The sequence below is a fragment of the Hemitrygon akajei genome, chromosome 14 (assembly GCF_048418815.1).
Source record: "Hemitrygon akajei chromosome 14, sHemAka1.3, whole genome shotgun sequence".
NCBI classification, from domain to species: domain Eukaryota; kingdom Metazoa; phylum Chordata; class Chondrichthyes; order Myliobatiformes; family Dasyatidae; genus Hemitrygon; species Hemitrygon akajei.
This window is the reverse complement of record NC_133137.1, coordinates 103,752,531-103,767,538: the sequence shown is the minus strand read 5'-3', so window position 1 is coordinate 103,767,538 and position 15,008 is coordinate 103,752,531. Positions and strand designations below refer to the sequence as shown.

General features: G+C 46.0%; 1 protein-coding gene across 1 annotated transcript; it reads left to right on the top strand.

Annotated features, from left to right (window-relative positions):
* Positions 1-249: 249 nt before the first annotated feature.
* LOC140738875 (legumain-like) lies at positions 250-13,070 on the top strand. The gene is made up of 5 exons (XM_073066852.1): positions 250-335; positions 4,648-4,788; positions 8,503-8,673; positions 10,508-10,575; positions 11,189-13,070. Exons 2-5 carry the CDS (start codon positions 4,663-4,665, stop codon positions 11,232-11,234), a joined length of 411 nt encoding a protein of 136 aa, XP_072922953.1. The 5' UTR covers positions 250-335; positions 4,648-4,662; the 3' UTR covers positions 11,235-13,070.
* Positions 13,071-15,008: the final 1,938 nt, after the last annotated feature.

Sequence of the window (15,008 nt, the reverse complement as noted above, 5' to 3'; positions counted from 1 at the left end):
TTTCCTCAGTGGTTGCCTGACTTGCAGAGCATTCACAGCGTTTGCGTTTATTTCAAGGTAAAGACTCGTTTATAAATTCTATCGGAAGGAAAGCGCACTATGTTGATCATAAAATTAAAGGGGTGAATTGAATTTAGCGTGTTTGGCCCCGAACACGGCTGTTGCCCAGAACTCCGAGCCGCAGCACCTCTGGGCCGAATCCGCTGCTGCCCTCCCGTCGTCAGCTGACCCGATGACGTCACCAGAAAGTCCCCTATCCAGCCCATTGGCGAGGAGCATTGTGGGTCGGCTCCCAGGAAGTGACTGACGACAGGTCGGAGTTTCTGGAAGATCAGGTGAGCTCATTCCTGATTTGTGTACTCCCTTCTCTGCACCACGATATGTAACAGTTAGCGTTTAAAACGATGACAGTAGCTTACTTGGAAAGAATTAACATGAATGTAACAATTTAAAGTTAAATCGAGTTGAAACATGCTTTTCCCTGGAAAAAGACATGATTAAGTTTGTGAATACAATGGCTGCAGTGTTGATGGATAGGGAGAGTAGAGTGGGACCAGCTGGAAAAACTACGGGGGGTGGCGAACCATTCCAATGGAGCGGACGAAAGGGTCACGGGTTAAATTTGACCTCTCCGGTTCATTTTGGAAAGGCCAGCCTGTGAGCCGAAAATCCTTTGGTCAAAAGCGACAGAAATTCTCCGGGGTTCCCTCCTGACTGCGCCGTTGGCGGCCTTGTCATTGTCACGAGTGCCGGCGATCAGAATACTCTGCTTTCGTTTCGCCATCGAGTCTGCTCCACCATTCAATCATAGCTGGTCCTTTTTTTCCTTCCTCCTCAACCCCAGTTGCCTTCTCCCTGTGACCTTTGATGCCATGTCCAATCAAGAAACTATCAATCTCTGCCTTAAATACGCCCAATGACCTGGCCTTGTCGTGGTTTCTCGTGCCCCACAAATGACCAGGAGACGCAGAAGATTCTTCAAGAAGTATTAAACTTTAATTTGCAAATCAAAGCTGAGACAGTCATTGAGCTAGTCGCTGATTGCCCACCAATCCTGTACATAGCATTTTTTATAGCAATCTCCTGGTTTAGTTGCATTAGCATATGCAATCGGTCTATAGTTGCGTATCACACGTACATCCGCCACTATTGTGTCTACCCATTGACTTAATCATGTTCTAATCTACATCTCTTAGCTACCTCTCATTAACACACCATTGTCTTCTACATTCTTAAGATTTCATTCTCCTACTAAATTGGGTACATGCATAGCAAATAGCAAGTTTCAAAACTGACTTCATAGTTTTGGTTACACAGCAAACAATTTCAACTTTTATACTCCAATAGCCTCCACAGTTGCACATAGCAACAAATTCCACAAATTTACCACCCTTTAGCTAAAGAAATTTCTCCACATCTCTGTTTTGAAAGGGCGCCCCATTATCCTGAGGCTGTGCCCTCTTGTCCTAGACTCTCCCACCATGAGAAACATCCTTTCCACATCTACTTTGTCTACACCTTTCAACATTTGAAAGGTTTCAATGAGATTCCCCCTCATCCTTCTGAATTCCAGTGAGTACAGACCCGGAGCCATCAAACGTTCCTCATATGATAACCCTTTCATTCCTGGAAGCATCCTTGTGAACCTTCTCTGGACCCTCTCCAATGGCAGCACATCTTTTCTAAATCTGTTCACAATACTCAATGTGAGGCTTCATCATTGCCTTTCAAAGCCTCAGCATCACATCCCTGCTCTTGTATCCTGGACCGGACCTCTTGCAATGAATGCCAACATGGCATTTGCCTTCCTCACCACTGATCAACCTGCAAGTTAACCTTCAGGTTGTTCTGCACAAAGACTCCCAAGACCCTTTGCATCTCAGAATTTTGGATTGTCTCCCCATTTAGAAAATAGTCTGCACATTTGTTTCTACTACCCAAGTGCATTACCATGCATTAGGGTTCTTCCAAATGAAGAGCTGAGAAATGATGCTAAGGGGGGAATTAATGCTGAGGCGTTTAAGACAAAGCAATAAAAGAGATTGCTTCTGAAAAATTTTATCACTTTTATAGGTAAGATAAAGAAAATTCCTTAGCGGTAAATTAGTTAGTAGGCTAGATAATTTAAACAATTACATCACGTGTGTAATGTGCTAATAATTGGCCAATGAAAATGAGAAAGGTGATAAACCATTAGTTTAGCTGCTATACTGCTTAATGCCAATGAATGTGAAAAACACGTTTGTTTAAAAAGTACACATATTGTAAAAAGTATTAATAAATAAACAATAGTTTCTAACATTTCACTGGACCGTCCTTTCCCTGCCGACTGGAACAAACATACCCAGAACCTCATGCAAGTATTCCCAAATCAGCTTCCACATTTCCAGTAGGAGCATTTGTTCCCAAGTTCCTGCCTAATTTGCAACTAAATACTTTGCTATTCTGTCTGCTCCTAACCCAGTCCAAGGCTAGGCTAATGGTCCGAGAGATGTGGTCACTCTGTGCAGAATCCTCTGTTGAGAGGTTGGTCACCTGAACGGGCTCACAAACCGAGAGGTTGGTCACTGTGTGTTGTGGGCTCACCCACCGAGAGGTCGGTCACTCTGTGTTGTGGGCTCACCCACCGAGAGGTCGGTCACTGTGTTGTGGGCTCACCCACCGAGTGGTTGGTCACTCTGTGTTGTGGGCTCACCAACCGAGAGGTCGGTCACTGTGTTGTGGGCTCACCCACCGAGAGGTCGGTCACTCTGTGTTGTGGGCTCATCCACCGAGAGGTCGGTCACTCCGTGTTGTGGGCTCACCCACCGAGAGGTCGGTCACTCTGTGTTGTGGGCTCACCCACCGAGAGGTCGGTCACTCTGTGTTGTGGGCTCACCCACCGAGAGGTCGGTCACTCTGTGTTGTGGGCTCACCCACCGAGAGGTCGGTCACTCTGTGTTGTGGGCTCATCCACCGAGAGGTCGGTCACTCTGTGTGGGCTCACCCACCGAGAGGTCGGTCACTGTGTGTTGTGGGCTCACCCACCGAGAGGTCGGTCACTGTGTGTTGTGGGCTCACCCACCGAGAGGTCGGTCACTCTGTGTTGTGGGCTCACCCACCGAGAGGTCGGTCACTCTGTGTTGTGGGCTCACCCACCGAGAGGTCGGTCACTGTGTGTTGTGGGCTCACCCACCGAGAGGTCAGTCACTCTGTGTGGGCTCACCCACCGAGAGGTCGGTCACTCTGTGTTGTGGGCTCACCCACCGAGAGGTCGGTCACTCTGTGTGGGCTCACCCACCGAGAGGTCGGTCACTCTGTGTTGTGGGCTCACCCACCGAGAGGTCGGTCGCCTGAACGGGGTCATTACTTACTTCCCAGCACCACAGACAATAGCTTTTGGCTTCCCTTTGACAATACTTTTCCCCACATCTCTTCTCAATTCTTGAAAAAACAATACAACATGTATTCTATGGTGCAAAAAAAGACCCTTTGATCTACCACATAAATGTTGACCATGCCGTTCATCCTATTTGCTTTCATTAAGTCCATTTCCTGCTGTGCCGTGCAAATTCAAACATTTCTCTAAATCTTTCTTAAACATAGTGATGATATCTGAGATCCAGATATTATCCACTCTGTGCAAAACAAGTTTCCCTCAACTACACCTATGCTGTCTTAATTTTGATGCCCATATAATGGGAATAAGATTCTTAATATCTACTCTATCTGTGCCTCTTTCTTAAGAAAAATGTCCATACCCCTCACAAATCAGCCCTCAGTGTCGTTTGCTCTAGGGAAACCCAGCCCAGCCTGTCCACTTTCTCCCTGTATCCAAAGACTGCCAGTGAATCTCCTCTGCATTCTCATTAACCCCACTCCATCATTTAACAGGCAAAATACTCCATGTGCAGTCTAATCAGTGTCTCATTGTTGTCATATCACAACCTGATTTTTAGACTCCACAACCTCTGGATTCACTTTCAAGGACCCTACAGCTCATGCTTGCGGTAATATTTAATTTGCACAGTTTAACTCCTTTTGTACATCGGTGGTTGGCCAGTCTTTGTAGTTTTTCACTGATTCTATTGTACTTCTGTGAATGCCTGCAAGAAAATGAATCTCAAGATGACAAAACCATAGAAAACCTACAGCACAATACAGGCCCTTCGGCCCACAAAGCTGTGCCGAACATGTCCTTAACTTAGAACTACCTAGGCTTTACACATAGCCCTCTATTTTTCTAAGCTCCATGTAGCCATCCAAAAGTCTCTTAAAAGACCCTATCGTATCTGCCTCCACCACCGTCGCCGGCAGCCCATTCCACGCACTCCCCACTCTCTGCGTAAAGAAACTTACCCCTGACATCTCCTCTGTACCTACTCCCCAGCATCTTAAACCCGTGCCCTCTCGTGCTGCCATTTCAGCCCTGGGGAAAAGCCTCTGACTATCCACATGATCAATGCCTCTCATTTTCTTGTACACCTCTATCAGGTCACCTCTCATCCTCCGTCGCTCTAAGCAGAAAAGGCCGACATCACTCAACCTATTCTCATATACGTGCCTTGCTAATAATTTTACTTTGACTTTCTGTGCTTCTCGATTGGAGTAAGAGAGCTGTTTCATTGTTCAAAGGGCAACCTTTTCTTGATCTGGCACCTGCTGTAGGCAGAGCAGTGTCGGATGGCAGGAATGGACGCTGTGCCACAGTGCGATGTACCTGTTGTTGTCCTTCAGAACAGGATCAAAGCTGCAACGGATCTGGAGCAGAGGGAAAAGCTGCAGAAAGACCTGGACCATCTCCTTAAGGTAATGGCAGGTGTGTTTCCCCACACGGGTCACATCAGAGACTTCCTCACTTATGAGGAACTGGCAAGAATAGTGCAGGTGATCACAGTGTGGTACAGACAGGTTTACTACAATACAGGTGATCACAGTGTGGTACAGACAGGTTTACTACAATACAGGTGATCACAGTGTGGTACAGACAGGTTCACTACAATACAGGTGATCACAGTGTGGTACAGACAGGTTCACTACAATACAGGTGATCACAGTTAGTGTGGTACAGACAGGTTCACTACAATACAGGTGATCACAGTTAGTGTGGTACAGACAGATTTACTACAATACAGGTGATCACAGTTAGTGTGGTACAGACAGGTTCACTACAATACAGGTGATCACAGTTAGTGTGGTACAGACAGGTTCACTACAATACAGGTGATCACAGTGTGGTACAGACAGGTTTACTACAATACAGGTGATCACAGTGTGGTACAGACAGGTTTACTACAATACAGGTGATCAGTGTGGTACAGACAGGTTCACTACAATACAGGTGATCACAGTGTGGTACAGACAGGTTCACTACAATACAGGTGATCACAGTTAGTGTGGTACAGACAGGTTTACTACAATACAGGTGATCACAGTTAGTGTGGTACAGACAGGTTCACTACAATACAGGTGATCACAGTTAGTGTGGTACAGACAGGTTCACTTCAATACAGGTGATCACAGTGTGGTACAGACAGGTTCACTTCAATACAGGTGATCACAGTTAGTGTGGTACAGACAGGTTCACTACAATACAGGTGATCACAGTTAGTGTGGTACAGACAGGTTCACTACAATACAGGTGATCACAGTTAGTGTGGTACAGACAGGTTCACTGCAATACAGGTGATCACAGTTAGTGTGGTACAGACAGGTTCACTACAATACAGGTGATCACAGTTAGTGTGGTACAGACAGGTTCACTACAATACAGGTGATCACAGTTAGTGTGGTACAGACAGGTTCACTACAATACAGGTGATCACAGTGTGGTACAGACAGGTTCACTACAATACAGGTGATCACAGTGTGGTACAGACAGGTTCACTACAATACAGGTGATCACAGTGTGGTACAGACAGGTTTACTACAATACAGGTGATCACAGTGTGGTACAGACAGGTTTACTACAATACAGGTGATCACAGTGTGGTACAGACAGGTTCACTTCAATACAGGTGATCACAGTGTGGTACAGACAGGTTCACTACAATACAGGTGATCACAGTTAGTGTGGTACAGACAGGTTCACTGCAATACAGGTGATCACAGTTAGTGTGGTACAGACAGGTTCACTACAATACAGGTGATCACAGTGTGGTACAGACAGGTTTACTACAATACAGGTGATCACAGTGTGGTACAGACAGGTTCACTACAATACAGGTGATCACAGTGTGATACAGACAGGTTCACTACAATACAGGTGATCACAGTTAGTGTGGTACAGACAGGTTTACTACAACACAGGTGATCACAGTTAGTGTGGTACAGACAGATTTACTACAACACAGGTGATCACAGTTAGTGTGGTACAGACAGGTTCACTACAATACAGGTGATCACAGTGTGGTACAGACAGGTTTACTACAACACAGGTGATCACAGTTAGTGTGGTACAGACAGGTTCACTACAATACAGGTGATCACAGTTAGTGTGATACAGACAGGTTCACTACAATACAGGTGATCACAGTGTGGTACAGACAGGTTCACTACAATACAGGTGATCACAGTTAGTGTGGTACAGACAGGTTTACTACAATACAGGTGATCACAGTTAGTGTGGTACAGACAGGTTCACTACAATACAGGTGATCACAGTTAGTGTGGTACAGACAGGTTCACTACAATACAGGTGATCACAGTTAGTGTGATACAGACAGGTTCACTACAATACAGGTGATCACAGTTAGTGTGGTACAGACAGGTTCACTACAATACAGGTGATCACAGTTAGTGTGATACAGACAGGTTCACTACAATACAGGTGATCACAGTTAGTGTGGTACAGACAGGTTCACTACAATACAGGTGATCACAGTTAGTGTGATACAGACAGGTTCACTACAACACAGGTGATCACAGTTAGTGTGGTACAGACAGGTTTACTACAATACAGGTGATCACAGTTAGTGTGGTACAGACAGGTTCACTACAATACAGGTGATCACAGTTAGTGTGGTACAGACAGGTTCACTACAATACAGGTGATCACAGTTAGTGTGGTACAGACAGGTTCACTACAATACAGGTGATCACAGTTAGTGTGATACAGACAGGTTCACTTCAATACAGGTGATCACAGTGTGGTACAGACAGGTTTACTACAATACAGGTGATCACAGTGTGGTACAGACAGGTTTACTACAATACAGGTGATCACAGTGTGGTACAGACAGGTTCACTACAATACAGGTGATCACAGTTAGTGTGGTACAGACAGGTTCACTACATTTCAGGGTGACACTGCTGTCAAATGGGGCACCTGCTCCCAGGATGACTTCATTGCTTTTGGGGAAACCCGTTTCAAGTCCCTGGGCTTCATCATCTCACTGGGATTGATCCTGAGCTCAGCACATTGATGCGACCATAAGGTGGCTCTACATCATGAGGTGCCTGAAGAGATTTGCTATTTCCGGAGACTCTAGCTGGTGTCTATAATGTACCGTGGGTAGCACTCTTACTGTTCGCATCACTGCTGGTCTGGCGGCTCCAGTGCACAGGATCAAAGGCTGCAGAAGATTGTAGTCTCAGCCAGCAAGTCTTACCCCCATCAAGGTAATCCAAAAGGCAGTGCCTCAGGAAGGTAGCATCCATAACCTGGGACCCTCACCATCCAAATGGATCACACACCCTCTTGGCATTACTACCACCAGGGAGGAGATACAGGACCTGAAGACACCCACTCAATGCTTTAGGTACTGTGTGTTTCCTTCTGCAATCGGATTTTAGAAAACTACTTCACTGTTCCTATTTTGCGCTATTTATATATATCGTAACTGTATAGTAGTTTTTTGCCTTGCAATGTGCTGCTGCCACAAAACAATATTGCACGGCATACATGGGTGATATTGAACCTGGTCCTGAGACGGGGAAGAATCATTCCGTCCCGGGCGTTCGGGGAGTATCTGACGGATGTGTGCTGCGTATCTGACGGATGTGTGCTGCGTAACTGACGGATGTGTGATGCATATCTGACGGATGTGTGGTGCGTATCTGACGGATGTGTGATGCGTATCTGACGGATGTGTGATGGCGTAACTGACGGATGTGTGGTGCGTATCTGACGGACGTGTGGTGCGTATCTGACGGACGTGTGGTGCGTATCTGACGGACGTGTGGTGCGTATCTGACGGACGTGTGGTGCGTAACTGACGGATGTGTGGTGCGTATCTGACGGATGTGTGATGCGTATCTGACGGATGTGTGGTGCGTAACTGACGGATGTGTGGTGCGTATCTGACGGATGTGTGATGCGTATCTGACGGATGTGTGGTGCGTATCTGACGGATGTGTGGTGCGTATCTGACGGACGTGTGGTGCGTATCTGACGGACGTGTGGTGCGTATCTGACGGATGTGTGATGCGTATCTGACGGATGTGTGATGGCGTAACTGACGGATGTGTGGTGCGTATCTGATGGATGTGTGGTGCGTAACTGACGGATCTGTGATGTTGCAGGTGAGAGAACAGATCGTGCAGGCCGTGCGGCAGATTGTGACTCTGGCCACCGACTCCACCGAGCAGGCTGACCGTGTGCTCACCGCCAAGTTACGCCTGACAGAGCGGGAGAACTACCGCGCCGCGGTGGAGCATTTCCAAATGCGCTGCTTCGACTGGCACAAGCCGGAGGTTCGTCATCAGCACACTTGTACAGTGCAGAGAAAGATCCCAGGGCTTGTAGGGCTATAACCATTAATGCAGGGCCAGGAGCAACAGGTCAGAATTGGTGGGGAGAGTGGCAGAGATGTCCAGGAGTGAGCAGAGTATTAAAGTAAATGTCATATTAAAGTATGTGTAATTCACGATTTACTATCTTGAGATTCATTTTCTTAAGACCAATAGACATGGGAACAGAATGAGGCCATTTGGCCCACACATTCCGCTCCACCATTCCAACATGGCTGATTCATTATCCCTCTCAACCCCACTTTTCTGCCTTCTCCCCCTAACCTTTGGTGCCCTGATTATCTATCAAACTCCACTTCAAATATACTCAGTGACATCCTTCACAGCTGAATTCCACAGCTTCAGAGGTCTTGAAGGTACATTTAATGTCAGAGAAATGTATACAACATACATCCTGAATTGCCTTTTCTTCACAACATCCACAAAAACAGAGGAGTGCCCCCAAAGAGTGAATGACAGTTAAATGTTAGAACCCCAAAGTCCCCCCCAGCTCCCCTCCCTCCCGCGTCTGAGCGGCAGCAAGCAACGATCCCCCCTCCCCCACCGGCAAAACAAACATCTGCACCCGCTCCGAGCACTCGAGTGTGAGCAAAGCAACAGCAAAGACACAGACTTGCAGTTACCCCGAAGACGACTCGTACATCCGGTATCCGATATACCACTGTGTGTGTGTGTGTGTGTGTGTGTGTGTGTGTGTGTGTGTCTCTCTCTCTGCTGAGCTGAGCTGAGTGATGTTATCTACACAGGGTGCAGTGGATACCAAGCATGTATATTGTTACGTGTGACAGCAGATTAGACTAGAGCTGAGCTGAGCTGAGTGATGTTATCTACACAGGGTGCAGTGGATATCAAGCGTGTATATTGTTACGTGCGACAGCAGTACAATGGGAAAGCAACTTCGACATTCAAAATGCCGGAGGAACTCAGCAAGTCAGGCAGCATCTTTGGAAAAGAGTAAACAGTTGAAGTTTTGGGTCGAGACCCTTCATCAGGACTGGGAAAAAGATGAGAAGTCAGAGTGAGAAGGTGGGGGGGAGGGGAGGAAGAAGTGAAAGGTGATAGGTGAAACCGGGTAAGGGGTGAAGCTGGGAAGTTGATTGGTGAAAGAGATGAAGGGCTGGAGAAGGGAAAGGATCATGGGACGGGAAGCCCCCCTCCCCCTTTCTCTCTCCCTAGGCCTCCCATCCCATGATCCTTTCCCTTTTCCAGCTCTGTATCCCTTTTGCCAATCAATTTTCTAGCTCTTAGCTTCACCCCACCCCCTCCTGTCTTCTCCTATCATTTCAGATTTCCCCCTCCCCCTCCCACTTTCAAATCTCTTACTATCTCTTCTTTCAGTTAGTCCTGACGAAGGGTCTCGGCCTGAAACGTCGACAGTACTTCTCCCTATAGATGCTGCCTGGCCTGCTGCGTTCCACCAGCATTTTGTGTGATCTGCTGATTTTCTTGTGTTTGAACTTCTGCATTTAGAAGTCGTGGTGTAGAGAGCACCAACACCTAGTCTGAGAGATGAAAGGTTAAACTGAATCAATCAACATAAACAAAATCGGAAAATGTGCAGAGTTTTGGGGAAGGGAAGGATTGGTATCTCAGTACTGCCTGTTAATGTTCCAGCTTTATTGTACGGGAAATTGGGGAGTTGCAGCGATAGGGACAAAAGTTCTGGTTGGAAGTTGAGAGTTTTGGAGCCTGTTGCTGCTGTAAGTGGTGTAGAAGGGAGAATCCGTCTGTATAACTGTGCACTGTGAATAATTGCTTTTCTGTGCTCTTGTTTCAGTATGAATATGCTCTTCACCAGCTGGGGCCTTTCGCCAATTTATGCGTGGAGCAGGTCCCACTGACACGGTACAGTAATACCCAACTCTTCCTCCCTACCTAAGCAATTGCAGTAAACACCATCTGAGGTTTAACTGTAACTGCAGCAGGCTGTTAATCTCCTTAACCGGAATCCCTGACTGAAGAACAGCGAAGTAGGAAGAGTTAGTTATAATCAAATATTTGATGAAAGGCTCCGTTTGAACCTCACAGCTGTATATGGTGACATTTATGTATTTTAATAATAAATTTACGTTGAACTTTGAATTACGTAAATATATAGTTAGAGTTAACGTACGGATATGGAATAAAATGTAATAAATACTAGCATGTATTTATGCTGGTCATGCAGATTGTGCATTTCTGGGGAAAGAGTACAGGATTGCTTCTTGAACCATGATTAGGGACAGATCAGAGTATTTTTCCTTTAGAATACGGAAGACTTGAAAGAACATTGGCATTGACATCTTGAATCAAAATGTTTTTCTTTAACTTTTGTCTTGGAAGGAAATTGTCTAATTTATAGCTAATCTGTCTCTAAATTTTCTTGAGTGGTGTATATTATATTTTTTCCAAGTCTTTTTACTGTACAATCCTTCTGTCCATGGGCGGCATTGAAATAACTATTTTTATGTTTAAACAGGATTAAGGAAGCAATTGACCAAGTGAGTGAGAAGCTGAAGAACTGAGGGATTGAAAGTCCTTGCCCCAGTACAGGAGAGAGAAAAGGACCTTTAGCTTGCCAAGTTTGTACCGACAATCAACTGCCCAATTTCCTTCCGACATTAACCTCGCTTTGTTTTATTCTTCCCTCATCCTCATTTGCTCTGCACCAGATTCTACCACTCGAAATTTATAATGTCTAATTGACCTACCAACCCACACATCTTTGGAATGAGAGAGGAGTCACAGGGAAAATATGCAGACAGCAGCTGAGAAGTGGCTGCTTCTGGTTCAAGTTCAAGTTCAAGTTCAATTGTCATTCAACCATACATGAATACGGCCATGAGTACGATCCAAGATGGCGGCGCGACGTAGCTTGCAGCGGCCACTCCGGAGCTGATTATCTGTTATTTGTGAAGTGGGGTGCCGTGCGCAATCATAATTGGATGAAAAATGGACGTGAGAGCACAGAGGAACATTTGGAAATCTCCAGGAAGACCTTCTTCGTTGCTGCTGCTGCTGTGAGGTCCGGGTCTCTGCTGGGAAGAACAGGCCCCCAGTCCTCGGGGTCGCGTTGCCGATGGCCGTTGGCAGGGCCGTCTTAATACGCTCGGCAGAGGATGATGCTCGGAGAAGCTGTGCCGGAGGGGATGGTCGTCGGCTCGGAGGTTCGATGGACTCGGAGTCCGCTGCGGTCACGTCACCTTCAGTGTGTGCTGCGTCTGTGAGGCTGGGTTCGACGGAGCTTTCGTTGTGCGCTGCGTCTGCGAGGCTGAGTCGGGCGGCGCTGTGGAAGTCCATAGTGGGGGTATTCCCTTCTGCCGCCGGCGTGGGATGACGAGTCTGTCAGGACCCTGGGGACTTGTGGAAACTGTGTGCTGATCTGTTTTGAACTTACGGTCCTTTAACATCTTTGGACTATTTTTACTGTGCCCATAGTCTGTTTTTTTTTATCAATTATTCTATTGTTTGCACTGTTATAACTATGTGGTTTTGTGCAGGTCTTGTGGCTTTAGTTTTTGGTCTTGTTTTGTCTGGTGGATTTGGAGCTCCTTTCCGGGGAATGCGCTAAGACGGTAGCGCGATATTAATATGCAGCAGCCTCTCCGGACTCTGGATTGGGGATTGCCAAACATTATGTGGATTTTCTGGTGGTGTCTGTTTTGTTGTGTGCTTTTGTGATATCATTCTGGAGGAACGTTGTCTCATTTTTTAACTGCATTGCATTTGTGGTTTCTAAATGACAATGAACTGAATCTGAAATGAAACAGCATAGTCCGGGGCCACAGTGTAAAACCCAGTACCAGACAATCTCAGCACAAGGCACATATAGTTATGTATAAGATAGCAGTAAACATACGGTCACAAACAAAAACAAGGTCCTTGAAAGTTGCAGCAGTCACAATACAACTTGTCTCCTGCCGAGCAAACACTGGAGGGCAGCACCGATACAACACTTCCGGATGGCTGCATATGGGTAACACCACTGCCCGCCCGAGGCCGAGTCCTTGCATGAATGAGGTCGTCCAGCTGTCCCACCATCCGCACAGCGCGTACAAGGCAGCAGTAAACCACAGTCACTCAAAAAAGGACGCAGTCCAAGTCCCTGCGTTCAGGAACGCTGCAGCCGAACACAACACAGCTTGTCCTCCACTGAGGACAGCTCTAACGTCTCCGGCACTGACTCTGACGTTCCTCTAGCATTTTACCTGTACGCAAAATCTTTTGGTCCACCTCTTGTTGAAGATCATGTATGCAAACAACCCTGATAGTGTCTACATTTCAGAAGTAATTGGCTGGGAAGGTCTCTGCGTTAATACCCAAGATATGATTGGTGTTAAATAAATGTAAATTTCATATTTCTTATCATTGCTTTAATTTTAGATAAATGGGATGATTAAGTCATTTGATTAAGGTTTTATTTGTCCGCTGTGTTAGATTCTGATCACGTTATCATTGCGAAAATTAAAATGTTCCAATACCGAGCACTACTACTTCTTATAGAAGAGACGGAAAAGAAGTAAGATTGAGGCCTGTTTATCCATGAGTAGGGCCACTTGTTGCATACTTGTGTCTAAGTCAGAAGGTTGAGGGTTCAGGTCTTACTGTACTTTCCACCCTGGTTCAGAGAAATGTCTCATTTCCATGTGTATATATTTTATGGTTACATACATTATATTACAAGTATAAAGTTAAATGACAGTAAACACGGGGTACAGGTGAGACTGGTGTTGTGTACACATTTAGTCCTAAGGAGTGGTGTGATTCAGAGAGGGTTAATCTATAGCCCACTTCGGCCCACTAGACGAGTATTTGGAATGGGTGAGTTGCCTTGGGATAAATGGTTGACCAGGCTGTAAGTTTAGAAGATCAAAGGGGACTTGATTAGAATGCATAAGATCCTGACGGGGCTGGATAGGATACAGGGGTGGAGGATATTTCCGTAAAAGAATCTAAAACGAGGGATCATTGTTTAAACATAAGGGATCACCTTTTCAGATGGATGAGGAGAAATATTTTTCTCTCAGATGTGTCTTGAAACTCTTCCCCAAAGGACAGTAAAGGCAGACAATTTGTAAATGTTTTTTTAAAGACAAATTATACATAGATCCTTACCAGCCGGTGCTGTAGTGGTATCTGCTTCGAGGAGAGTGGTCCAGGGTTCAAATCCGGCCGGCTCCTTGCCCACTTCCCAGCTGTGCTGGGTTGCGCATCGAGCTAGCAACTTGGCCTCGTAAACAAACGCCAAGCTTTCCACCCAATTCACCACAAGGCATGAAGAGGAACCATAACATAAATCCTTCCAAAGCAAAAATAATATCATGACTAATCTGACTAATTTTATGTCGAGGTAATTTTACAGGGAGATATCCATGATCTCATTTAAGATGGACAGTTTGACCGGCCTATTCCTGCTCATAATTTGTGATTTTTGGATATACCATTGGGATGGATTCCCTTAATGGAGAACGCTTGTGCGTGGCTTTGTTTAACGTGGGGAAGCTGAAGTACAGGAAGCCACCACACACTTGACAGACCCTGTATCACGACAAAGTGACAATCCTTGGAGAAGATGTGCCATCATGGAATGGAAACTGAACTGTAGGTGCAAATTGTTAGATAGCTGTGGTACTTCCCAAACATGCCGTCTCTACTATCATGGCCAAGGGCAGCTGGTGCTGAGGAGCGAAACTTGCAGGTTCCCCTGAAAGCCACCTCCATCCTGCCTGGCGAAGAAATCGCCCAGCGCTGTTGTGGGAGTACGCTCACCAGAAGAACTGCAATGGTCAGGAAGGCAGCTCGTAGCCACCGTCCCTAGGCCAAATGGGAATGGGGAGTCAATAGTGGCTCTGGCAGCTGTACCCACAGCGGGGAAAGAAATGAATAACTGAGAGCCAATCAGGATCCTGCGCACCCAGTACGTTACAGATGACCATGTGAACCTTGCCAGCGGAAATAACAGAAAGATGCATCTCAGCACGAAGTTTAGGATAAACCCCTGGTCTCATCCCACAGCTCTCGTAGATAAGCAAATGTCAGTGTAAGTAGTTTATCTGTCGATGCAAATTCAAATAGTGAGAGTTTTTAAATGTAATTATTTAAATGTGTTTGCTTTGATCAAACCTTTTTCTTTCCCAATGAACCTCAAGGCAGTACTTTGAAGATAATTGTCTTTGATCTTTAGTCATACTTGGCTTAGTTCTAGGTTCAGACACATAAAGAGGGGCTGGAAGTGAAATGAAGATCAGGTTGCAGGCTGTCCAGGAATGGCAAGGAGATAGAGTTTTGCAGGTGAACAG